The sequence below is a fragment of the Nansenia antarctica genome, assembly GCF_963989245.1.
Source record: "Nansenia antarctica genome assembly, chromosome: 11".
NCBI lineage: Eukaryota > Metazoa > Chordata > Actinopteri > Argentiniformes > Microstomatidae > Nansenia > Nansenia antarctica.
In genome coordinates, this window is record NC_137681.1 from 21,709,480 (window position 1) to 21,736,575 (window position 27,096).

General features: G+C 48.0%; 2 protein-coding genes across 2 annotated transcripts in view; one reads left to right on the forward strand and one right to left on the reverse strand.

Annotated features, from left to right (window-relative positions):
- The window catches only part of baiap2b (BAR/IMD domain containing adaptor protein 2b), a gene marked incomplete at its 3' end in the record, with an annotated part of 54,330 nt that extends 43,966 nt beyond the window's left edge, over positions 1–10,364 (forward strand). The window contains exons 9-14 of the mRNA XM_080541621.1: positions 496–706; positions 2,264–2,462; positions 2,745–2,816; positions 3,152–3,302; positions 7,747–7,784; positions 10,331–10,364. Coding sequence (XP_080397747.1) covers positions 496–706; positions 2,264–2,462; positions 2,745–2,816; positions 3,152–3,302; positions 7,747–7,784; positions 10,331–10,364 — 705 coding nt within the window. The remainder of the gene's footprint in view (positions 1–495; positions 707–2,263; positions 2,463–2,744; positions 2,817–3,151; positions 3,303–7,746; positions 7,785–10,330) is intronic.
- Positions 10,365–21,292: 10,928 nt separating this feature from the next.
- Positions 21,293–27,096, reverse strand: part of aatkb (apoptosis-associated tyrosine kinase b) — a gene marked incomplete at both ends in the record, with an annotated part of 46,819 nt that continues 41,015 nt past the window's right edge. The window contains 6 exons of the mRNA XM_080542477.1: positions 21,293–21,317; positions 21,793–22,036; positions 22,448–22,592; positions 23,006–23,823; positions 24,007–24,178; positions 24,428–27,050. Of these exons, the coding sequence (XP_080398603.1) occupies positions 21,293–21,317; positions 21,793–22,036; positions 22,448–22,592; positions 23,006–23,823; positions 24,007–24,178; positions 24,428–27,050 (4,027 nt within the window). The remainder of the gene's footprint in view (positions 21,318–21,792; positions 22,037–22,447; positions 22,593–23,005; positions 23,824–24,006; positions 24,179–24,427; positions 27,051–27,096) is intronic.

Consider the following 27,096-nt stretch of genomic DNA (forward strand, 5'->3'; position numbering starts at 1 on the left):
ATCATCTCTCATGTCTTTTGTGGCTGGTATCGATGGTTCTATAATCTGACAGAAAGAAACTGTCTAGTCATCATAGTCCATGCTGCAATCCCAGTCCAGATTATCTGTTGATATGATGTTGATATGATGTTGATATGATGCCTTCTGGTGCTGCCTGTCAGATTAACGTTGATTGATGAGCTAGTTAACGTTGATTGATTCACTCGTTAGCATTGATGTATGAGCTCATTAGCATAATGTAATAGTAGCTTTGGTAGCGTTGGTAGCTCGTTAGCGTTGGTAGCTCGTTAAGCAACTTTGTTCGACCCAGTTTCCACTTCCTCTCCTTCTCATTATTATTAAACGTAATATTAAACGTTACGTAACAGTCTCTGATGATGATTTCTAACAAGTGTAATGTATGTATGTGTGTGTGTGTGCGTGTGTGTGCGTGTGCGTGCGTGTGTGTGCTTATGTGCCTGTGTGTGTGTGTGTGCGCACTTGTGTCGGCTACAGAGGCTGATGGGGGCGGACGGAGGCGTGGCCATCATGAACGGGGCGGGCGGGGCCCACGGCGGGGAGGACTACCAGCAGTGGGTGGAGGGGAAGAGCGCCCAGCTGTCCGCCGCCGCCCCCCATCCACAGCCCCACCGCCAGGGCAGCGAGGTCTACTCCAACACCCTGCCCGTCCGCAAGGCCGCCCCGGCCAAGAGCAAGGCCACCGTCGGTAAGACACCGTTTACCTTGTTGACAAGACACAGATTAAGGCCGTACCTTGTTAACGGGACACAGATTAAGGTCGTTCCTTGTTAACAGGACACAGATTAAGGTAGTTCCTTGTTAACAGGACACAGATTAAGGTTGTTCCTTGTTAACGGGATACAGATTAAGGTCGGTCCTTGTTAACGGGACACAGATTAAGGTTGATCCTTGTTAACGGGACACAGATTAAGGTCGGTCCTTGTTAACGGGACACAGATTAAGGTCGTTCCTTGTTAACGGGATACAGATTAAGGTCGGTCCTTGTTAACGGGACACAGATTAAGGTTAATCCTTGTTAACGGGACACAGATTAAGGTTGATCCTTGTTAACGGGACACAGATTAAGGTCGGTCCTTGTTAACTGGACACACCTCAGCCACACCTTAACTGTCCTTCCTGAAACCCCTCCATCCCCTCTACCCCCCTGTAGAGTTTCTCTAATTTAAAACATTTTTAAAAATCGTTCCTCTAGCATTTTCTCTGAGCATGGCCCGAGCATGGATTACTTTTTCTTATGATGACTGATGGATAGATGATTCACTTGGTTCGACAAATGTATTTGTTGTAAGTCGCTTTGATGCGTCTGCTAAATGTCTAAAATGTCTAAATGTAAATGGACACAGATTAAGGTGCCCCCCCCCCCCCTCCCCGAGTGGAACTGGCACTGGGAGGGAGAGAGAGAGAGAAAGGGAGGGAGATCTTGTTGACCTGCAAGAGTGTGACCTTCAAGAGTTGGATAACCATAAAGGCACTTAGTGGCTAGAAGTGTGTGTGTCCGGTGTGTGTGTGTGTGTGTGTGTTGAGTGAATTCCAGCAGTTCTTTCCTCCTTATCTCTCCTTAATGGCTGTTACTGTATCACTGCTATCATATGATGCCCTCAGTGCCAGCCCGGTCTGAGTGGAAACAGGCCAAAGAGAGAGGGAGGGAGGGAGGGAGGGAGGGAGGGAGGGAGGGAGGGAGGGAGGGAGGGAGGGAGGGAGGGAGGGAGGGGTGTTTATAGAGGAGGAGGAGAAACCAGGAGCCAAAATAGGTGAAGGACACAGGAGGGAAGTAAAATGGAGGAATTCCTTCCTAAGTCACTTAGGAGAGTTTTAATACCACCATATCTATCACACCATAAACCCAACAGTCTGTCCTGATTTCTCTTACCGTTCAACGCCCACATTCGGTCCCAAGCCCTAGATTTTGGTCTTGTGAAATGAGTACTTACACATTATACACTTTTGAATGGAGTTCAGTTCTTAGTGGCTAAAAGCATTGTAACATGTTTCAATTCCAATGCTAGCGAGTGTGGCCATTGATTTTCCTGGTTTCGCCAGCTATACTTCTCATGTGACAGTTTCTGGTCCTTCCTCACCTCCTCCCCGCCCCCCCCCCCCCCTCACCTCCTCCCCGCCCCCCCTCACCTCCTCCCCGCCCCCCCCCCTCTCACCTCCTCCCCCCCCCCCCCCCCCTCATCTCCTCCCCCCCCCCCCCCCCCCCCCCCCCTCACCTCCTCCCCGCCCCCCCCCCCCCCATTAGAGAATCGTACCCTGCCCAGGTCCAGTTCCATGGCGGCGGGCCTGGAGAGGAACGGCAGGACGCGGGTGCAGGCCCTCTTCTCCCACGCCGCCGGGGACAACAGCACCCTGCTGAGCTTCTCCGAGGGCGACGTCATCACCCTGCTGGTGCCCGAGGCCCGCGACGGGTGGCACTACGGGGAGAACGAGAAGAACAAGATGTGAGTCCAGCAGAGGTCCAAAAGAACCGCATCCGTGTGGTTCTGGTTCCCTGTGTGTCTAGGACTGTCTGTCTGACTTACTAGCAGTACAGGACTGTGGGTTAGAGGTCTGCGCGAAATTGATTTCACCCGCTCCGGCGCTCTCAGAATTCATATTTACGAACGCACCCATTCAGATTCTAACGCTGTCGTCCATGTTAATGAGTCTACGCGGTTAATGAGTTCTGCTTCGTCACTGATGTGTGTGTGTGTGTGTGTGTGTGTGTGTGTTTCTCCAACCAGGCGTGGCTGGTTCCCCTTCTCCTACACGCGTGTCATCCCTGAAAGTGACGGTGACAAATTGAGAGTCAACAAGTACGTGTTGTCATGGTGACATGGTGTCACATATCGCGTGACACTGTGCGCCCGTTTATCATGCATGGTTTAAACGACGATGACACAAATTGTCATATTGTGTGTATAACAGTAAATGACGTGTGCGTGTGTGTTTGTGTGTATAGCAGTAAGTGATGTGTGTGTGTGTGTGTGTGTATGTAGCAGTAAATAACGTGTGTGTGTGTGTGTGTGTATAGCAGTAAGTGACATGTGTGTTTGTGTGTGTGTATAGCAGTACATTCTGTGTGTGTGTGTGTGTGTGTGTGTGTGTGTGTGTGTATAGCAGTAAGTGACATGTGTGTGTGTGTCTCCAGCCTCCATGGTAAGAGCAGCAGCACAGGGAACCTGTTGGAGAGGGAGGACGTGGGGGTGCCGGGGCCTGACTACAGCCTGGCCTCCCACCTGCTGGCCCACAGCAGACAGCCCCCCCGGCCCTACAGCGTGGCAGGACCAGGCTTCACACAGGTGGGCGCACACACACACATGCACACGCACACACACGCACACACAGACGCGCACACACATACACACACATACAGACGCTCGCACACATACACACACACACACACGGACGTGCACACACACGGATGGATGGACACACACGCAAAGGCACACACACACGGAAGCACACACACAAACACACACACACACACACACACACACACATGACACACACACACATGTAAGCGTATGCACACACACTCACACACACACACACACACACAAACACACACACTTGTCCACACATGATATTGTAATGTGTACAGTATGTATGTCGGCACCAAGACTGGTAGGGACCCATCATGTCCTGGCTGCATTAGAAACTGTAAATGTCTAAATCTAAACAGTCTATTTCTATCTTCTCTGCACATCCAGTACTAAGATAGTCCCTGCAGTACTAAGATAGTCCCTGCAGTACTAAGATCTGGTTCAATCCCCGCCTCAGGAGGGAGCTGCATGTGCCCTTGAGCAAGGCACTTAACCCCTTATCGCTCCAGGGGCGCCGACGGCTGACACTGTGCCTAGAGCAAAACATACCAAACTCCAACAATTGACTGACAAGTTCATTGCATGGCAATAAAAACTATTATTATTATTATTATTATTATTATTTAGTACTCCCAGTCCCCAGTATTCCCAGTCCCCAGTATTCCCAGTCCCCAGTATTCCCAGTCCCCAGTACTCCCAGCTCCCAGTATTCCCAGCTCCCAGTACTCCCAGCTCCCAGTATTCCCAGTCCCCAGTACTCCCAGACCCCAGTACTCCCAGTCCCCAGTATTCCCAGTCCCCAGTACTCCCAGACCCCAGTACTCCCAGTTCCCAGTACTCCCAGTCCCCAGTACTCCCAGACCCCAGTACTCCCAGTCCCCAGTACTCCCAGCTCCCAGTACTCCCAGTCCCCAGTACTCCCAGACCCCAGTATTCCCAGTTCCCAGTACTCCCAGTTCCCAGTACTCCCAGTCCCCAGTACTCCCAGACCCCAGTACTCCCAGTCCCCAGTATTCCCAGTCCCCAGTACTCCCAGACCCCAGTAATCCCAGACCCCAGTACTCCCAGTCCCCAGTATTCCCAGTCCCCAGTACTCCCAGTCCCCAGTACTCCCAGCTCCCAGTATTCCCAGTCCCCAGTACTCCCAGTTCCCAGTACTCCCAGTTCCCAGTACTCCCAGTCCCCAGTACTCCCAGACCCCAGTACTCCCAGTCCCCAGTATTCCCAGTCCCCCGTACTCCCAGCTCCCAGTACTCCCAGTCCCCAGTACTCCCAGACCCCAGTACTCCCAGTCCCCAGTACTCCCAGCTCCCAGTACTCCCAGTCCCCAGTACTCCCAGACCCCAGTATTCCCAGTTCCCAGTACTCCCAGTTCCCAGTACTCCCAGTTCCCAGTACTCCCAGTCCCCAGTACTCCCAGACCCCAGTACTCCCAGTCCCCAGTACTCCCAGCTCCCAGTACTCCCAGTCCCCAGTACTCCCAGACCCCAGTATTCCCAGTTCCCAGTACTCCCAGTTCCCAGTACTCCCAGTTCCCAGTACTCCCAGTTCCCAGTACTCCCAGTTCCCAGTACTCCCAGTTCCCAGTACTCCCAGTCCCCAGTACTCCCAGACCCCAGTACTCCCAGACCCCAGTACTCCCAGTCCCCAGTATTCCCAGTCCCCAGTACTCCCAGACCCCAGTACTCCCAGTCCCCAGTATTCCCAGTCCCCAGTACTCCCAGACCCCAGTACTCCCAGTCCCCAGTACTACCAGTTCCCAGTGCCCCTGAACACTCTCTCAGTGTTCAACAATATTAGCTTACGGAAACGAGATCAGTTCCCCTCCACTTCACACTTGATGCGTGTGTTGACTGAGTGTGTCGGGAGTGTGTTTGTGCTTGTGTGTGTTTGTGTGTCGGAGAGTGTGTACGCTTGTCTATGTGTGTGTGTATGTTTGTGTGTGCTGAGGCCTGTTCCTCGAAGCGCGATTGGAGCTAATCCAGACTAGTTTTGATAATTAGCAATAATTTCAGCTTGAGTTCCGTTCCATGAATGTGGCTCAAATAATTTGCTGCTTGGTTGCTATGCAACCAATCCTTCCGAACAAACGTGGTAGCGACCAGGTTTACGGTCTTCTTTAAGTAAGAAGTGTGTCAAACATGTCTCACAGGCGGAAACTACATCCTGAACGACACCCGCCAAGTGTCTTTTTGGAAATATTAGTTCCCACCTTTTACGAGATAGGCTACTGTAGATAGATAATTTAATATTTTTATAGATATTTTTATAGTGTGCTAGATAGATTGAAAGTTTGATAGTGTGATAGATAGATAGATAGATAGATAGATAGATAGATAGATAGATAGATAGATAGATAGATAGATAGATAGATAGATAGATAGATAGATAGATAGATAGATAGATATAGATAGATAGAGATAGCAGCGCGGTGTGTTTGGCACAGGGGTTAATCCTGTGCCAATGGTTTGATCCTTGCCTCAGGTGAGAGGGGTTGATTTTAATTTAATGTTTATTTTCTTGACATTTAACAGAGGCGTTCATGCTAATTGATTTACAATAAATACATCTGTCAGTGTAAGTATCTGTCAGTAAGTAAGTGAATCATCTATCCATCAGTAATCTTAAGAAATAATAATCTATGCCACATCCAGTTACAATGCTAGAAGAACATCATTTACTAGTCAGAAAGGCTTCAAACACCATTGTAGTTATGTCAGTTCTCTAATAAATTAGCCTACACAATCATTTTAAACATACATTTTTAGATTAGGTTCAATTTATTGCAGAGTACAAGCATCAGACAACGAAATGCAGTAAAAAGTGTATGTCAGAAGCGGGATTCGAACCCCTGTGTTAAAAATAAGTGATCTGATAATTAACAGGCTGCTGCCTCGCGAATATAATAATCAACGTTTGTGGAACAGCGCCCTGGAGTGCGCTTGTGTCTGTGTGTGTGTGCCAGTGTGCCGGAGTGGGATTATGTGTGTGTGTGTGTGTGTGTGTGTGTGTGTGTGTGTGTGTGTGTGTGTGTGTGTAACAGCGCCCTGGAGTGCGCTTGTGTCTGTGTGTGTGTGTGCGTGTGTGCCAGTGTGCCGGAGTGGGCTTGTGTGTGTGTGTGTGTGTGTGTGTGTGTGTGTGTGTGTGTGTGTGTGTGTGTGCGTGTGTGTGAGCGTCGGTGCTTGTGTACATGGCGGCCGTCATCCTGGATGACAGAGGCCAGATTGGAGAAGACTGCTCCCCGCTCCGCTGCCTACGCTGCTGGGGGAAGAGCTTCTGACAGCCACCTGGTGATAACACAGGGACTGTGGAGCACAGGGGTGATAGCACAGGGGGGAAGGGGGCATGGGGACTGTGACTGGAGGGGGGAGGCTCGGGGTGGGGGGAATGGGAGTGAGGGGGGGGGGGCTGGGACTGGCCCAGCCTACTTGTGGTGGGAGACCCCGTGGGGGAGGGGCGGGGGGGGGGGGCCCATTGTCACTGAGGCGAGAGCGGAGGCTGAGTTACATAACACCAAACCCCGCCGTACTCGCTCTCTCTCTCTCTCTCTTTCCCTCTCTCTTTCTCTCTCTCTCTCTTTCTCTCTTTCTCTCTCCCCTTCCTCCGCCCACCTTCTCCTGCTATGGAGCCCTCAGCAGAACGTGGGCATGCTAATCGTCGCTAATTGCTACGCTAGTCATTTGACAATTTTGGAATGTGTAGATGACTTGTTTTCCCTCCTCGGATCAGTTCTAGCCCTTTCTGTTTTCTTTCCCTTTTTTTTTTTACCTAAATTGTTTTGTTCTTTTTATCTCCCGGTTCCTTTGAAATGCTGTCAGTTCATTCCAGCGCCCCCCTTTGAAAACAAGATTCTGCACCTCAAGGGATTTAATCCTGTCAACCAAAAACATTTCAAAGGCCATATCTCGAGTGGTCTTGTTTTTTGTTTTTTGTCCCCTGCTACGCCTTCGCAGACGTGTGATTCGTGGAAATCAAATAATAACAAATACTTTACTCGGTCGATTCACTCCCACTAAGGCCAAGTTTGAGTCATTGTGATTCCAGGCTCATATGTGCTGTTCTCCCAATAGCCAGGGAACGAGGTTAGTCTCTGCATGGCAGTCTGTCAGTTCAGCATAGGAGAGGCTCCAGAGCATTGGCCATGACATGATGACATTTGATGACGATCGATGCAAAAGCATGTTCAGTTCTGTACAGTTGAGTCACTGCAGCCTGTAATCTCTCCTCTGTGAGCTGTTAGCTACCGCCATCTACTGGCTGATTAAGATAATGTAAAAAAAGAAAAAGAAGAAAAACGACAACGTCTTAAAACGTATCCAATAATACACCCTTGAAAAGAGGGCTTGAAAGAAAAATAAATGGTCAAATAAAATGTTTTAAGTAAATTACTGAAGTTGTTTCATCTGTGTGTCCCTAACAGCAAGGACATGAAGAGTACGAGGCCCGGTTTCCCACAAGGTAAGGCTCTGTTTCCTCTCTATACTAGATGTCAGGGGAGGCTGGTGGAGGTAGAAATCGGAGGACGGGCTCATTGTGGTGCATGGGACGGAATGAGGAAGAGTATCTAACACCCTTGAAAGAGAGTGTTTTCGATACCATTTCTCATTCCGTTGCATTCCATTCCGTTGAGCCTGTAGTCAAATACTGATTTCTACCTCCACGAGCCTCCCCTGCTGTAGATAGACAGATGGATCCATTGTGATGTTTGATAGAATAGCTGTGGGGCCCAGGGGGGTGTGAGAGAACACACGCAGACAGTAGACTCATGTTCCTCACTAATGGAAGTAGCCAGTAGAACCATCTGAAGTCACCTCTCCATCAACGTTGAATGATCAGGTTCTTGTTATTTTATGTTATTTTTATCATGTTATTTGTGTTTTCCATGCTACTATTGTTTTCATTTGATTAGATGAGATAAGAATCATATAACTAATATATATATATATATATACTATAATAAGGTGATATTATGATTATCTGTGGAACACAGTGGTGGGTTTTGGTTTGCAGCTGGGCCCGGTCAGCCTTCACCACTAACAGGTGAGACTCCAGATAGACTCTAAAACCCACAAAGCCCAAATGGACTTCAGTACCATAACAAAGCCCAAAAGGACTTTGGTACTTCAAGTCGTGGCAGACTTATGGGAATATCCCACCGGGGGAAATGGGTTTAAGAGTTATCTTAAATATAGAATATAATACATAACTTAAATATATGTGTTAACAGTTTTTTTTTAACAATATATAATAAGTAGAGTTTGATTTTGTTTTAATATATTCAATAATATATTTTGGTTTTGAATTTCTTTCCACTGCTTTGGCTTTTTGCTTTTTCCATCACAATAAGTTTCATTTTGTTTTTTCATTTTGTTTATCGTCAGGGAAAGCTGCTTAAACTCAGACCTCTGGTTTCAGCTACTAACCCACTGCCATGCAACATGTAGCTAGCTATCCCCAGCCACCATGTAGCTAGCTAGCGATCCTCACTGCTCATTCACTCACCATGTAGCTAGCTAGCTATCCCTACTTCTCCCCCATTCAGTCCCTGTGCTCCCTGTGTCCCTCCTCTATAGCATACCGTGACTACGCTAGGTCTACGCTAGGTCTACTACTACGCTAGGTCTACTACTACGCTAGGTCTACTGTGAAAAGCAGTAAAAAAAAAAGAAGAAGAACAGCATGTTTGGGGAATTACTACCGTATTTTCCGGACTATAAGTCGCGGTTTTTTTCATACTTTGGCTGGTCCTGCGACTTATAGTCAGGTGCGACTTATATATCAATAATTCATAATCTCTGACTGACATGAACTGACATACGGTAATCTCTGACTGACATGAACCAAGGAGTAACTTCCGCTAGCGCCTCATACACGATAGAATAGCCATTATACTTGACAATGTGGACATTAAACACGACAATGTGGACATTAAACATGATGTTATGGACCTTATACACAATGTTATGGACGTTATAAACGATATTAAAGTCATTTATTCCTTCCAGAGACTGTTCTTTGTTGCTAAATTACCCCCGCGAGGCTATTTTGCTACTTCCGCTAGCGCCACATACGCGATAGAATAGCCATTATACTCGACAATGTGGACATTAAACACGACAATGTGGACATTAAACATGATATTATGGACCTTATACACGATATTATGAACGTTATACACGATATTAAAGTCATTTATTACCTTTCAGAGGCTGTTCAATGTTGCATTGTTTGTAGGCCGCCCTTCATCCTAACTACTTCCGTTTTTCACCAAGCTATCTTTGTCATGGCCTTATACACGATAAATAGTCGTTACACTCGACAATGTGGACATTAAGCACTATATTATGAACGTTATACACGCTATTATGAACGTTATACACGATATTAAAGTCATTTATTACCTTTCAGAGGCTGTTCCATCCTGTTTGCTTGCTCCCGCGACGCCATTTTGCTAACCTTCGTTAGCAACGCGCTAGCTAGCCCTGGCTTTACACTCGATAATTTAAGTATTTCTAACCTTTCAGAAGAAGTTTTAACGTGAATTATGTCCTTCCTGGGCTTACAAATCCTCTCATGTCTCTTCACAGTGCCAGACTAGAGTCAAGCTCAACAGGGTCTTCTTTCCCCGCTGATTCCGCCAAGCCCGTTCCCTTGAACCATGCGACTTATAGTCCAGTGCGACTTATATGTGGTTTTTTCCTCTTCATGACCCATTTTTGGCCTGCTGCGACTTATACTCGGGTGCGACTTATAGTCCGGAAAATACGGTATATATGACATGCAGATATGACTATATGATTATCAGTGTTGTGACATACTGTACTCTACACTCCCCTTTCCTCCCTACACCGCTATAAGGCGGTAGGTAGAGTAGCCTACATGATGTGAGGTAGCCTGGGGTACTGTGGGGAGACTGTGCCTGTGCTCTCGCCCTCCTGTGGTTGTTTCTCTGAGTGCATCACCACCAACCCTCCTGGCAGCATCTCCTTCTCTTTGCTCCACAGTTCCACAGAGGGCAAGTTGATTTCGACAGTGTGAGGACAGACAGACACACAGACACAGACTCAGCCCTGCCTAGGACAGATACCCGCCTCATCCGTGCTCCAAACGGCAGAACTCATCCCTCCTCTCTCCCCCTCTCCTCCTCCTCCTCCCTACTACAATGCAACCCTCTCAAACCCATCCTGCCAAGGGAAGGGCTTGATTTGACACCCCCCTCCTCCCCACCCTCCCCTCCTGTCCTCCCCCCCTCCTCCTCCTCCCTCCCTTGCTCCTTTTGCTTCACCTCTGGGCAGTTAGCCAGACCAAGAACTGGTGGAGCCTCAAAGCAGAAGCAACCTTCGCTAAAGGACACTGTCTCTGGCCCATCCTTTATGAAATGGACTCTCCCTCTCCCTCTCCCTCTCTCTCTCTCTCTCTCTCTCTCTCTCTCTCTCTCTCTCTCTCTCTCTCTCTCTCTCTCTCTCTCACTCTTTTGCTTGTCTTTCATGCATGTATGTTTTTTTTATTTTTTTATATCAATGCGGGGTGACTTCCCCACTGCGAACATAATCAATAACAAATTATTTCAAACAATCTTCAACCCTCTCCATCAGAATGAAGGTGAAAAGGAATTTTGTGTCAGAGTTTAACACAGAGTGATAATCCTAAAAGGGGATTGTTTAATATTGTATTGTAAAGATCGAACAAAAATGATATAAGTCAAAGGTAAAGTTAAACCAGGGGCTGGAGTTCTACTATGGTAACTTTAACTTTTTTATATACTGTGAGGCTGTGCTAAGTTCTATCCTCCTCTTGATCGAGAGGCTATGTATCACAAGTCGTGAAATAGCAGTAGCAGTCAAAAGTTTGGACACACTTTCCAATTGGGTAGTGTGTCCAGGACTTTTGACTGGTACTGTAACTCAAATGTAAATGCTCATTGTTCACTATTACTTACCAGGGGGCAGCTGGAAAAAGGCAATGAATGCAATAGATGGAGATGAACCTGTACTGTACATACGTGGACCGTAAAGGAACAGTCATTAAAGTGATTATCAGTTGGTCAGAAAGCACCTTAAAGACCCTATTTCTCTGTATTCTCTGTGACTTGTAAACATTGATTCTATGACGTGATTATCACATGACTCTCAGCCTCAGAATCGGTTTTGTGATGTTAGGAAGTCTTTACCGACAGGCAGTGTGAAAGACACATCTCGCTCTGAAATCCAAGTGCTTGGGGTCCTCAGAGTATCTGTTGTGTTGACTGAATCCATGCATGAAAGAAAAGACAAACTGGTACCTCTGCTTACCTCAGACACCCTCCCCACCCCTGACACAAAAGGTGCTAAAGAATATGATGCCAAGAAGAGAATATGTTGCCAAAACAACACACTTTTTCTCATTCTCATTCCCCCCCTCCACCCCTCCCAGCCCCCCCCCCCCTCCGAACCCGCCCTCGACTCAATGTTGCCTGCCGCAAGTTGTACAACTTTATAATCCAATAACTGCAACACTGTGCCTATTGCTGTGCTGTGCATTCAATAGTAAAGTGCATTGTTTGTGAGTAACATAGATAAATGTGTATTTGTTGACCATGATATCTACAAAAAAGTAGTTGATTGTGTAATTACTGTGCATCAAAGTAAAAAAAAGAAAGAAAAAAGAGTAATTTGTGTACATGTACAGTACACAGTGTTCTATTCAGAGACCTTGAACAAAAGGGGTCCGATTAAGCATTGAGTTTGACTTAACAGACCCCCGACAGCACAATCTGACACTTACGGCAATAATTGAATTGGACCATAGCCATTTAGCGCTCTGTTGATAAACCTGACGTCACGACGATCGTCTCCTGCTAAAAGTACCGGTGACGCAGCGTTGCTCAAAAACAAAAAGGGAGCGTTTGTGCAACCTTCAAACGGCAGGGGGCGCTGATGTTGAAACTTCCTTCAGCCTTCCTCTACGATTGTCTTTGTAATGAAAGATTTGTATAAAGAAAAGGATGGAGGAGGAAAAAAAGCATGATAATATCAGAGGGATAAAAAAAACAAAAAAAAGATCTGTCTCTCTCTTTCGATGTGATGAATAAAGTCGCTGGTCTGCTTGTGTGTTTGTCTGTCAGTACCTGTCGATGCTAACCCCTCCTGTCAGCCTCCGATACACACTCCCCGGCCTTAGGCTATATACACGTTCCTGTGACAGATTTGGACTGTATACGATTTACCCAATCATGACCGCATAATAAGCATTTACAGTAAACAGTAGACTGCCCATCACCTCTCCCCAACACCCAACACAATCTTGCCTTGTCTGCATATGTTTCTTGTTGTCTCCCATCTTCCCCTCTCTTTCTCTCGTCTTCCCTCTCTTTGTTTTGTGTGTGTGAGCTAACCCACGTCTTCCCCCTCCCTCCCTCCCTCCCTCCCTCCCTCCCTCCCTCCCTCCCTCTCCCCTTCTCTCCCTCTCTCCCCCTCTCTTGTGTGTGAGCTAACGTCCCCCCTGCGCGTTGTCAACCCTCGTGTCCGTCTCTGTTTTGATAAATGTAGAGACAAAAGCAGTAAAGCCTCAACGACCGGGAGCTGCCAGTGCTTCTTCTTTCTCCACTAGAGTACAGCCCAGGTACAGTCAAGGTCTGGCCCAGGTCTGACCCAGGTACAGTCAAGGTCTGGCCCAGGTACGGCCCAGGTACAGCCAAGGTCTGGCCCAGGTACGGCCCAGGTACAGCCAAGGTCTGGCCCAGGTACAGTCAAGGTCTGGCCCAGGTACGGCCCAGGTACAGCCAAGGTCTGACCCAGGTACAGTCAAGGTCTGGCCCAGGTACAGTCAAGGTCTGGCCCAGGTCTGACCCAGGTACAGTCAAGGTCTGACCCAGGTACAGTCAAGGTCTGGCCCAGGTACAGTCAAGGTCTGGCCCAGGTACAGTCAAGGTCTGGCCCAGGTACAGTCAAGGTCTGACCCAGGTACAGTCAAGCTCTGGCCCAGGTACAGCCCAGGTACTGTGTGGCCATGGTCTGGCCCAGGTACAGCCAAAGTCTGACCCAGTACAGCCCAGGTACGGCCCAGGTCTGACCCAGGTACTGTACAGCCCAGGTACCGCTGCCACCACTGTGGCCCAATAACGTCATTCCTACAGTATTTATTCATGTCATTGTCTTTGGTTTGGAGCACACATTTTGCCTCCATTTTGTTGTATAAAAAGATCTGAATAATGTACAGAAAGGTTATTGATATGCATGCTTTTGGGGACACCAGACCAGTGTAATGATGATGACCTCAGATGTATGGTAACTTTCTACTATAAAAAAAAAACAAAGCTGAATAAATGTTTCTTCAGTTGAGAGCTCTGGTTTATTTCTCCACAGTTACTTAATATGCTCGTCCCCGAGGGCATTTGCTATCTCAAGCAAGTTTGTATACTCGTCTTCAAAATGAAGCAAACATCCATTCACTTCAAGGAAGAAGAGTTCATTTGTCTCTAAAATGTTTCCACCGCTAGAGGCCAACAGTATTTTTTCGAAGCTTTTTTTCAGGGCTGCCAGTTGTCTAAATGGTTGCAGTCAAGCTAAACCTGTTGAGTAAAGATGCTTGGGGAACAAATAAAACATGGATGATATTATGATTTGTGAATGTAAAAGCAGGCGTGTGAACTTGTCCCTTTTTTCAGTAGTTTAGATTCACAACACATACTGTGGGCTATGAGCTGACTGAAACAAGTAGAGTACGTACCTTTAAATTGTGTTCCCTTGTGTTCCCTACACTAGCATCTTTACTTATAAACGGGTAGTGCTGGTTAAATGCCTCCTCTCCGACATCCCATAATATCCTGCAGAGCCTCCACTAGTGAAGGTTTCAGAAGTTCAGGCAGGACACTTAAGGTCGAACGTTCGTCCCACCCACTGCCCCAGCCTCCATCCACCCCCCAGCCTCCACCCACCCCCCAGCCTCCACCCACTATTATATACCCAATATTTTTGTCCATGACTGTACCTAATGGAAGATTTGATAGTTATGAGCTCCCTGCCCTATGTTATTTTGTATTTTATGTTGTTAAACTACAGGCAGGGAGCTATAATGTACAACCGTTTTCATAAGACATGGTTAAACCGCTGTCAGTGTCCTAACTGAACTGTATACATTTGGCGTCGCCTTCCATCTCGCCGTTATTGGACCCGGGGTGGTTGTCATGACTCCCACTGGTCTTGCTGCATGTGTCTGTGGAGTCAAGTAGAGTAAAGTCCAGTTCTACTGCACGCTGCTAACCCTTAACCCCTGACCCATACAGTACCATTCCCAGCTGACCCCTCACCCCTCCATACAGTACCATACCCAGCTGACCCCTGACCCTCCATACAGTACCTTAACCAAGCTAGCCCCTAACCCCTGACCCTCCATACAGTACCATACCCAGCTGACCCCTGACCCTCCATACAGTACCATACCCAGTTGACCCCTGACCCTCCATACAGTACCATTCCCAGCTGACCCCTAACCCCTGACCCTCCATACAGTACCATACCCAGCTGACCCCTGACCCTCCATACAGTACCATACCCAGCTGACCCCTGACCCTCCATACAGTACCAAACCCAGCTGACCCCTCCAAACAGTACCAAACCCAGCTGACCCCTCCAAACAGTACCAAACCCAGCTGACCCCTGACCCCTGACCCCTCCAAACAGTACCAAACCCAGCTGACCCCTCCAAACAGTACCAAACCCAGCTGACCCCTGACCCCTCCAAACAGTACCAAACCCAGCTGACCCCTCCAAACAGTACCAAACCCAGCTGACCCCTCCAAACAGTACCAAACCCAGCTGACCCCTAACCCCTGACCCCTCCAAACAGTACCATACCCAGCTGACCCGCTGCTCCCAGACCTACAGGTACTCTTCTTGTCCTGCATGCCCGCCTGAGTCCTCCTGCTCCCTGTACTGTCTACATGTGTTCTTGTCATGTGTGTGTGTGTGTGTGTGTGCCTGTCTGTCTGTCTGTCTGTCTGTCTGTCTGTCTCTGCCTGCCTGCCCGCCTGCCCGGCTGCCTCTATCCATTCTCTTTGTTTTGAGTTTTTTTTTCGTCGGTTCTTTGTTTTGGTTGAACTGAAATTGTGGGCGGCCATAATGATATTCTAACGTTTGTAAAGATGTTATAGACTACAATGTTAAACAAGATGGCTGACTCTTTGAGATGAGTGTGAATGTTCACCCCCCAGCAATGTGTTTACCTTTCAGTTTGGGCCCAGAGTTTGCTCGCTTTTAGACCAACAGGACCCCCGTAAGTCACATGACCCCTTGTCATCCAGCCATAACTGTGACAGCAGCTGGCGAAAGTGGGAACAAGTCAGCAACCTACCAAAATGTTCAGACTTTTATTCTGAAAATGTTAAATAAATGGGTAACCCCTAACCCTAACCCTAAATCAATGACTCGCTAGTCAAGCCAGAATATTGCAGTGCAATGGATTTGGTGAGTAATCCCCACTACTCTACACTAACTAGGTTATACAGAATAAAAGTATTGACAAAAAAGTTTCAGAATAAAAGTCTGGATTAAAAAATATTTCTGAATAAAAGTCTTGATAAAAAAATATTTCAGACAACCTAGGTTCTTCAACAACGTTGAAATGTATTTACATTTTTCAGAATAAAAGTCTGAACATTTTGATTGGTTGCCGCTTTCATCAGCTGCTGTCACAAATATCATACATTTGCTTCCTGTCAATCTCACTCCCAATCTCTCTACTTCCTCTGTTTCACTGTCACTATCCTAACTGTGCTTCACTCTCATTGGCTTGGGTTTCATTCTTCGCCACTCCCTTCCATCCTATGGCTTCAGCCTATTGGTTGTCATGTGGTGTGATCCTGTAATCTGCCAACCAATCAGGGATGGTCATTGGTTGGGCATTTCCTCAGATACTGGTTTGCATGTCTGAGCATAACAAACATATTATATGAGGGTGCAATACTTTATGTTTATCTTTTAATTGTCTTTTTCTTTGCATGACTTTTTATTTAACTCTATTCAAGAGCTTCTTAACTCCTAATACACTTTTAGAAAAGCAATGGTTCTAAAAGGGTTCTTCATTCCCCATAGGGGAACCCTTTGAAGAACCCTTATGGGTTCCATTTAGAACCTTCTGTACGTGGAACCCAAAAGGTTTCTTTACAAGGTTCCCACTATGGGGGACAAATGAAAGAACCCTTTCCGAACCAGTTCTCCTAAGAGTGGACAGTGCTGTTTCTCTGATCTTCCGTATGACTTCTCTGTGTCTAACGATGCCACATGCCTTCCTTCCGTCCTCCCTGCAGCGGCCCTGCCAGCGCCTCCACAGACGAGGCCCAGCCCAAGCCCCTCATAGCTGACGACCAGTCTCATCCCATCCTCTACTAGCGTCTAGGAGGCTACGACCAAACAGTCTGCTTTATCAGACACATCCGAGCACATTACAGGGCAGATCTTTACTGTCAATGCCAAACGGACTTTGCATTACAGTAGATTGCCAAGGCTGGATGAATCTGCAGTTTTTAATGAATTTATAGCATTACATATATATATATATACTGTATATATTATAGCATTCAAATAAAGCACATCTTATCATTGTATTGTAAACAATAACACTGTATGCAGTGCTGTACAACTGCACCAATATTCACTACAAATAATTACACATATGTACAGCATATGATGTTACATATTGTTTGATTGTATTTGTTTGTTTGATTGACAGTATATCCATTAAGTTGTCTAGATGATCATGTAGTTGTGTTGTATATTCTTGTTAAACTTGGAATTCGTAAGATTTAGTTTAGGTCATTATAATGAATAGTTTGATTCAAAGTTTTATTTGAGTACGTTTCAGCTCTAAATGTGAGTTATAAATGAACTGTAGAGACACAGCGACTGTAGCTCATTGTAATTATATTATATAATTATTATAATATTATAATCATAATCATAATAATAACAATGATAATAATGATAATAACAATGATAATAATAATAATATAGGGCATTTAGCTCATTGTAACTCTCTGAAACCCCTTTTTACTGTACATACAGTAAGATTAGGTCTTAGATGTTGTGGGTGAGACAGAAGAGAGGGAGAGAGTATATTTTGTTGTTTAGAATATGTAATGTCATTTATGTTTTTCTGTGTTCTTTTGATTTCATATGACTGAAATACAATAAGATTAGGTGATGTTGTAAATACAGTAATATGTCATAATTATTCAATATTGTCAAAAGGATTTGTAACAGAAAATGGATTTTCCAGGTGTATTTTCTACCATTTTCTACATGTATTTTCTTCTCATCAAGTTTTCATTTGTATGTAAATTGAACTACAATGTAGAAAAAACACACACAATGGACTGTATGAAATAAAGCAATTACCAGTATGTCAGGAATCAGTGTGGGTTTGTATTGTACTGTGAGTTTTATTCCTTTTCCATCAAGGCAGAGGACTGAGGGCCGGTTCGGAGCCGGTGCCTAATCTCGAACCAGTTCTTCGCGTTTCATCAGCAAAAGAACCGGCTCTCAGCTAGGAAAACTGGTTCCAGAGCGGCACCAACACTTGGCTGGTCTAGAACCACAAACCACTTCCATCAGGGGCTGGAGGAAGGATTATTGTGACCAGCCAAGATGGAAATCAGTGTATCATTAATATATTAGATTTGTTTAACTGCAATGTGATTGACACCAGCGTAATCGATGCTAGGTAGCTAGCTCTAGCGAACAATGGCAAACATTTACAAATGACATTCAGTGTTAATAATAATCAAAACGGGTTAAGTAATTACCTTTCTTGAATGTAATCGCCATCCAAAGCAATCGCGACGAGCAGCACAAATACATTATTGTTGTATTACTATATTGTTGTTGTTGTTGTTGTGCTTGAAGTTGGTGAAAGCAGAGACGTATACAGACGTATACGTACAGTGATGTAATGATGTGGTATTGAATGAACAATAATTGTGAATATGTGAGATATGATCTCGTTAATTTTGATGCAAGGATGAAAAATCAAAAAACACACCAATACACATGAACAGACGCATACCAGTGTCACGTTGACGTGTAAAACAGACTTTATTTATATTCCATATAAGGTACAGAAAGTAATGATGTGACCAAGGTCAGTGTGGGGGGCACACATTACTGACAGTATCCCTAAACTAGTCCTGTTCGTCCTCACGAGCAGGTACAAGGCCAAAGCTGCTCTCCCTCTCCCCTCTACACCACCACTATAGGGTTAACATCATATAGAAAGAATCGAATATGTTCCTGTTTGCCCCATGAATTAAATATTACATCTCTTTGGCAACAATAAACACAAAAGATATCTCCTTTTTCTTTTTTTTTCTTTTTTTACCTCTCGCCTCCACAGGTAATTTGATATTCTTAAAAGTCTTGTTTTTATTTTTTTTTAGATAGAAAAATAGTACAGACACCTGTCTAGATGGATCTATGCTGAACTATTACAGAATATCAACAGACGCCCTAACAGGCAAACAGACACTTAGAGAACAGAACACACCGCGCGTGGAGACTAGAGTGGACCTTTGAACTTTGAACTTGGCACCCTGGTTCTTTGAGGATAAAGCCTTAACAGTGTGATGGTTGTGACAATACTGCATGGTTCGACCAGACTCTCTCTCCGCTACGACCAACCGGAACATTCTTCTTTCCCCTGTCTGTCGGACACACATTTTACATACAGAAGAACGTTCATTCGATGTCATGAAACCCATCCACAATGACACGTCCATGTAACGTCATCGTCCCTTGACCGAACCATTGAACATAAAAAGATACCGCACGGTAACGCTGGATCATTGAATTTTGCTGTGAAAACGTAATCCACGTCATCATCAATCAGTAGTCATGGTAATCATGAAGATCGTTCAGTAAGTGGAGGCATCTTGAAAGGGACTGTCTAAACCCAGCCTATCTAAACCCAGCCTATCTAAACCCAGCCTCCCTCGCTCTTAAAAAGCTGCATTTGATCATTGTTTTCAAGTGATTTCATCTAAGGATTTGCTATAAAATGAAATGCTACTTTATCTAAGCTTGCTGTTCTTCTGTGTACCGCTCCCAAATGACCCTGTGAGGAAAGAAACATGAATGATAAACGATAATTAGCAACTGTAGCAATTTCTCAGACTTTGATCATATCACAAAGGGCGCCCGCCACCTCAGAGTTGCCCAGGTACAGCGCAGCACAGCAGGGGATGCAGTGTGATGTCATAACACAGAGAGACAGGACAAGCATCTCTACTAGAAAGTGGTGACACGACCAAACAGAAGCTGAGCAAAACACGGTAATGCCATAAACACCCACACTACCTACTCTCTTTGAAGTAACAATGCGCCATTTTGAGGGACAGTTTAGGTATTTGGGATATGGGGCCTCTGCTACTGGCTCTAGGATGGACAGAATTACTATAGCGGAGTGGGTGTGACAAAGGGTGGGGGATGGTGACGCTGGGCAGCGCTCCACTTGGTGAAAATCATGTGGCCCATATATACAGCACAGTACAGTAGTGGTCCTTATACAAAAGCACTAAGAGAATCACAAAATGGCCGTCATCTCCTCCTCGCTCGCTCACGAGGACAAGTTATCACAAAATGGCCACCAAGTTATCACAAGGCAGGTAACTGTGTATGTGCCTTCATTCATTCATTCCAGTGTTACATTGTCTTGAACTGACCTAAAAACAGATTTGAAATATCATATATTACTTGTGATACTCCATGTACACTCACAGAACACTTTATTAGGAACACTATACTAATCCTGGGTAGGGCCTCCCTTTGCTCTCAAAACAGCTTCAATTCTTCATGGCATTGATTCCAACAAGATGTTGGAAACATTCCTTTGAGATTCTGGTCCATGATGACATTATTGCATCAAATTTTTCAGGTGCACTTTCAAACTGTGAATCTCCCGTTCTGCCACATCCCAAAGGTGTTCTACTGGATTTAGATCCGGTGACTGGGAGGGTCACTGAAGAACACTGAACTCATTGTCATGTTCATGAGACGACTTTTGCTTTGTGACACGGTGCATTATCATGCAGGAAGTAGCCATTAGAAGATGGGTACAGTGTGGCCATGAAGGAATGCACATGGTCAGCAACAATACTCAAATAGGCTGTGGCATTCAAGCGATGATTGATCGGTATTAGCGGGCCCAAAGTGTGCCAAGAAGACATACCCCACACCATTCCACCACCTCCATGAACGAGAAGGTGTACAGGTTCCTAATAACGTGTTCAGTGAGTATATTACTTGTGATATTTCATGTATACTTGATAGTGGGGGATGAGTGGTTAAGCGCTGACTTTGAGAGAAGATGTCCTCGGTCCAGCCACGTTACAACACTGGTCCTTTGGTGAAAAGCCTGGGGAGTGTGTGAGAGTGTGTGAGAGTTGTGTCCTCTTCTGTTTCCTCCCTCTCTCCTCGTATGTACTGCGTGGGATATGTATGGTTTCAAACTGACCAATAGGATCGCTGCGTAGGCCTTCCGAAGTTGCAAGCCGTGCAGCCGTCTCAGTGTTCTCCATGGTCATTGGATGTTGAATATGGGGGCGTACTAATGCTGCTTTTCCAAACAATGTTCTTTAGATACTGTATCTTTTCATTCCAAAAATATGTTGAATACAACATAAAGGTTTTCACCTGCATTCAAGTCCTTTGCAACATATATATTATTCTGTGTATATATATACATATTATCATATATTATTTTGTATATATTATATTCCCACATCTCTTGTGTGATGTACAATAGGGAGGAGCTGCGTTTCCAAAAGTGTCCAATGACGATAAGAGGCACTGTCTTAAAGAGTTTTTCACAAACCTGACGTCCAAAAAAGCACAAAACTAAAGTCAGTCATGATAAGAAGAGGTTCAGTCCAGTCTGTATTGTAGTGGAGGCCCCCTGGGTGGGGGGACGGGGGTCAGGGGTCGCAAGGGGGTCTTGCTCTACTCTCTGTCTCCGTCTTCGCTGCTGCCTGAAAGAGAGAGAGAGAGAGAAACATGTTAGACCAGGGGCCAGAATAGTTTTTTTTTTTTTCAGAATAAAGGTCCGCAAAAATAAAATTCGAACAGATGCTGTGCCGTTGCTATGACAACTCACTGTAAGCTGAGCTGTTTTTTTGTCTCGCTAGTTCTCAAACAAGCGGCTCAAACGTGTGTGGATCTCCACCCTGTACCCCCGGCGAAATCCGCGTGTCTATAGGTCATTCAGAGGCCGAGATGTGGGGTTTTGAACATTCCACCATTCATTTTCTATGGGATTTTTTCTCCACAAAACGGGGAATTGTGAGTAAAACCGTATGCCGTAACCTTCCACCGGACAATAGCAACGCGAGTAAGCTTGCTACTACAAGCACACTTAAATATAATATAATTATAATACATATTACATAAATACATATTATATATAATATTTTCATAGAAAGAAAGAAAGGCAGTTCCCAGACTGACCTCCTGCAGAGTCCATGTCGGAGTCGGACACGTGCGTTATGGAGAAGCGGGAGATGCTGGAGGGGGAGACAGTGAAGCGGGAGTACGGCTTGGGCACCGGGAGCTTGGGCGGCACGCTGGGACGGGTGGATGGGGGGCGCTCCGAGGAGGAGGAGGTAATGGAGGTGGAGGTGGAGGACACCATCTTGGATGTGGGAAGAGGTAACAGGGGGAAGTCATCCTCCCACTCGTACCCTGCACCTGAGAGGAAGAGGGGAGAGAAAGAAAGAGTGAGCATACACTGCAAAAAGTCAGCTCTCAAAAACAAGAAAAAAAAAGCAATAAAATGGGGGAATATTACTTAAAAGAAGCAAAATAATCTGCCAACAAAACAGGAAAATGTCATATGCCAAGATGTTCTTATAGTAAAATATATCTTAAAACTAGTGCAGACAGACAAAAAAAAAGCATATATTGCCTTGATTTAAGATATTTCATCTTACGTAGATTTACTTTTTGTAGTGTATCTCAAATCTAAGTACAAATTCCTAATATTTCAGTCTGATATTAATTTCATAGTGATGAAAGGGAAAGAAAATCAAATGGATTTCCATAGTTACTGCAGAAGTTCCATATTCAATTTCATTCAGTTTCGTAGAACGTTGCGCTCACTCTCTTCTGAGACGTTTCCATCTGATGAGTCGTCTGAGGCGGTGACCCTCTCCTGCGGGGTCGATGGTTTGACCCCTGACCTCTGTCCACTGGTCTCCTCTCCTGGAGGGAAGCTGTGCTCAGACAGCTCTTTAGTCGGACTCTCCTGAAAAGGTCAAATCAGGACTTATAACAATGTAGTGCCAACAACTTACAGTACAAGATATTTAGTTCTGGGACAAGGAAATATCTTTCCTACAATTCTGAGAGAAAAATTACTGTGTGGTTGTTAAATACAATGACCAGTGGAGGCTGGCGGAGGTACAAATTCATTGTAATGCACAGGTGTTTGATACCATTCCTTATCCATTCCATGCATTTACAATGAGCCTGTCCTCCAATTTCTGCCTCCACCAGCATCCACTGCTAGACACTATCACAAATATTTATAAAATGTCAGGTCTATGAATGAGACACAACTAGAAAAGCTATAAGACATATGCATAACAAATACATACGAACAAACGACCACTACACCCTTTTCCCTCTATCTGTGCCTGCTTCCACTCTTCCACTCACCTGATCAAACAGGTAGACGGTGACATCATCAAAGAAGGACACCACCTTCTTCTTGCGGTCCAGATCGTCACAGAGCGCCTCCGTCATCAGTGTGGGCATCTTCAGGAGGCTCCGCAGGTTGTGGGCGTCGCTGCAGTCGCTCACGATGATGGGGATGGCGTGGATCTCCTCCTCGCTCTCTTCGCCGCAGCTCCCCTCCCGGACGCCGTAGTCATGCACCTCCTCGTCCGAGTCCTCACTCGAGTCCCCATCCTCCTTGTCCGCCATCTCCCCGTCTGCGGGGGACACGCGGCCCGCCATGGGGGGGAGGGGAGGGGGACGGCAGGAGGGAGGGGGAGGGGAGGAGCAGGAGGGGCGGCGAGGGCGCGGGGCTGGTTTGTCCACGTCTTCGTGCTCCTTCTTTCTCAGCGTCTCTGGTTGGTCGCCGGACGCTTCGCTGCTTGCGTTCCTTCCCGGCTCGTTGTAGACTCCTGCTGATTGGAAGGCTTCAGTGGACTCCCCCGTTCCCCCTCTCTCTGCCTCCTCCTCCTCCTCCTCTTCTTCTTCGTCCTTGTTACATGAGCCAATTCCAGCACTGCTGTTTTCTCCGCTGAGGGCTCCGAGGGCTTCTTCCATGGCCCCCACCACTTCAGCTGCCCAGTCCCCCAGAGAGGAAGCCTCTGACTGGGTCGGCCAGTCCTCGGAACCTGCCTCTACCATAGGGGTGGAGGAAGAGCACTCAGCCACACTGAGACACATCTCCCCAGAGGCCTCATCTGCCTGCCCCAGCCCCAGCCCTTCATCCTGGGTATACTCCTCCGTCAGGCTTCCCTTAATCTCTGGCGTGGAGAGATGCATACCCTCAGTCTCTAAGAGCTCTGCTCCTTTGGGAGACATGTTTTCCATCTCAAGGTTGTTTTCCTCCAGCAGAGTTTTTTTCTCTTCCTCCTCCTCCTCCTCCTCCTCCTCTTCCTCCTCCTCCTCCTCCTCCTCCTCCTCCTCCCTTTCAATCTGAACAACACTTGATTCCCTTTTCTGTGTCAACCTCTCCTCTTCTTCCTCCTCTCCTTCTACATTCCCCTCATCCCCCATGTTCTCCTCTCCTCCCTCGTCCCTGGTCAGCCGGTCATTCTCGTAGTCGGAGAAGTAGGCTGAGTCTCTGTACGGGTTCTTCTCACTGAGAGGAGCCAGCTCCTGTTCGGTCACACTCACCCCTTCATCCAGGGTCGCTTCACCCTCCAGTGGGACCTCCTCAGCTTCTCTCTCCTCCTCCTCCTCACCCTCTTCTCCCCCCTCCTTCTCTTCACCCTCCTCTCCCCCCTTGTCGGACAACCAGAAGGCTGACACACTCAACCCTTCATCCAGGGTGGCTTCAACCTCTGCTTGGACCTCCTCCTCACCCTCCTCTCTCTCCTCCTTGTCACCCTCCTGTCCCCCCTCCTCCTCCTCTTCCTCCTCCAGGCTGGTGTCCAAGGTGGCCTTCCCCGGGGGGTCCCGGGGTTCATGGGGCTCCTTGGGGACAAACTCGGGGCTCTCGTTGTTCTCTGTGTCGTAGCCGCTGTCCAGGGCCTTGGGGGAGCAGGAGGGGTGTGACGAGGCGGGGCTGAAGGCCTTGCAGGACTCCCCCGCCGACAACGCCACCGCTGCCGCCGGCAGCTCTATGGAGTCCATGGAATCGGGGGTTCCGACCTGCTTCTGCAGGGACTTGAAGGCCGGGCTGGTGTTGAGGTCGCTGGCCTCGTCGGCGAAGATCCCAGAGGTCACGTCCGTGATGTCATCATCGTCATCGTCGTCTTCACCATCGTCTTCACCGTCGTCTTCGCTGCAGTCCAGGATATCGACCAGGCTGGTGGAGGAGCAGCGGTGGCCAGGGTCCACGCCGCTGTCTGCCGTGACCATCTGGGACTCTGACTCTGATATTGTGGGGACCGCCAGGATGGAAACAGCCACGGAGGGCAGGGGAGGAGGACTCACGGGGGGCAGGGTCATGGTCAGAGTCATCTCCTCCATTTTGGGCTCTGGGAGAACTGAAACGACCTCTTTGATGTCCTCTTGCTGCTGTTTTTCGACAGAGGGGGAGTCCTCAATCATGATGTCTACGTACTCTTCACAGCGGTCTTTGAGGGTGGGGCTTATTAGTTGGGTCAGATCGCTGGTTGCGTTGGTGTTGGTGAGGGTTGTTTTGGACACAGTCGGCCCCCCAGGGGCGGGTGATAGGTCCACACTACCGTCGTGGCTAGGTATCTCTACGGTCTTATCTCCGACAACACAATCGTCATGGGTGTAGTTCCTGACCACCAACCCCGTGAGGGGGTCGACGAAATGAGAGTGGCAGCAATCATCGAAGGCCGGCTCCACCTCCCCCTCCACCTCCTTTTCCCCCACCCTCTCCCCCTCGCGGCACAGATAGCTGCAGGTGTTGCAGTCCTCCGAGGGCACTGGGGTATGGTGCTTGCCCAGGGCCAGGCTGCTGTCCTTGGCTGTAGCCTCCAGGTAATCCAGGGGTTTGTTGGATGCAGCAGAGTGGAAGGTCATGTCGCTCTCATCAGGCCACGAGTCCTCTATGTCTGTGGAGGGCATGGTGTAGTGGAAGTCTACGTAGGCATCGGGCCTACAGCCTACGGGCCTGTGGAGGCTAAGACCCAGGCTGTTGTTGTTGGTGGAGTGATTAGAGGGCCACGTGTTGGTGTTGCTACTGGTTCTCTCTGCGAAGATGTCCTCCTCCTCCTCCTCGTCTGAGTCGCTGTCCCGGTGGCCGATGAAGAGCGCGCCCTCCGTCTCCATGTTGATGCTGACCGAGCGGGTGTGGCTGTGACCTATGGTGTGGGTGTGGCCAGGCATGGTCTTCCTCAGCGAACCCATCATGTCATAGTAACCGCCAGTCACGGTCTTGCCAATGATGGATCCCTGAGTAATCTCCAGGTAGGGATCTTCGTAGTCCTGAGGGGGGCTGGCACCGCCAACAGAGGGGGACTTCAGGGGGTTATCCAGCTCACCCAGGGCTTGACGGAGACTCCGGGACCCCCAGCTCTCCTGGTGTGGCTCGGGGGCCTCCCCCAACAGGTAGCGGTGGTCCACGCCCACCCCCATGCCGATCCCCACCCCCAACCCGACGCCCATACTTGGGGGCGAGTGTTCGTAGTAGTAACCCCCGTCGCGGTCCTTGTAGGAGACGTAGTGGCCCGACTCCCAGGGCCTCGGGGGACTGCCGTCCGACACCTGTCCCAGCAGGGGCTCCATTGTCAGGGAGATGGCCGGGCTGGCGTCCGAGTCGTACACCCCCGCCTTGCGGACATCCGCGGGCCAGTAGGAGTGCAGGGGCTTGGCCTGGGTCGAGGACGGGCAGGCCAGGCACTCCCCGGAGTCGGCGCTGCCCGTCAGGAAGCTCCCATTGCTGCCCTGGTAGTCAGGGCTGTAGGAGCACATGGTGTAGTCCAGGTCCATGTTGCAGTCGGCTGCAGGCTCCTCGATGCGAATGTAGTACTCGCTGCCCAGCGACGGGCTGTGGGCGCTCAGGACGGGGACCACCCCGGGGCCGTGCATCGGCTTGGGCTCGTAGTAGGACGGCGAGAGGCCCCCCAGGCTGAGGCCCTCCATGGCGCACCCCCCCACCATGCCCCCTGGGGGGTAATATAGATCCTGGCAGTGGGGGTTGACCTGGCCCAGGGTGCCGCTGGTGGTGGGGTGGTGATACGGCGGCTGCTTGGAGCGTGCCTGCTCCCACTTGTACTCGAAGTTGAGGCCGTGGCTGGTCTCGGTGACAGTGAGGATGTCGTCCCCGGACTCGCTGTGGTAGCCGTCGCCCGCCGAGAAGTGCTCCAGCAGGGGGAAGGAGGAGGATGAGGAGGAGTGGGGGGGGTGGTGGTGTTCCAGGGCCAGGGCTCCGGCCCCCCCACCGTGGACGCCGCTGGGCCCGGCCACGGGTCTCAGGGAGTTCCAGCGCCTGTCGAAGTCCTCCTCCACCTCGCTGGCACTCTTGGCTGACAGGTAGCTCAGGAGCAGGTGGACCTCCTCCGCGTTGGGCCTCTGGTCCGCCTGCAGCCAGCAGAACTGCATCACCTCGAACCTGGTGGAGAGACACAGTGAAGACACGCACACACACGCACACAGTC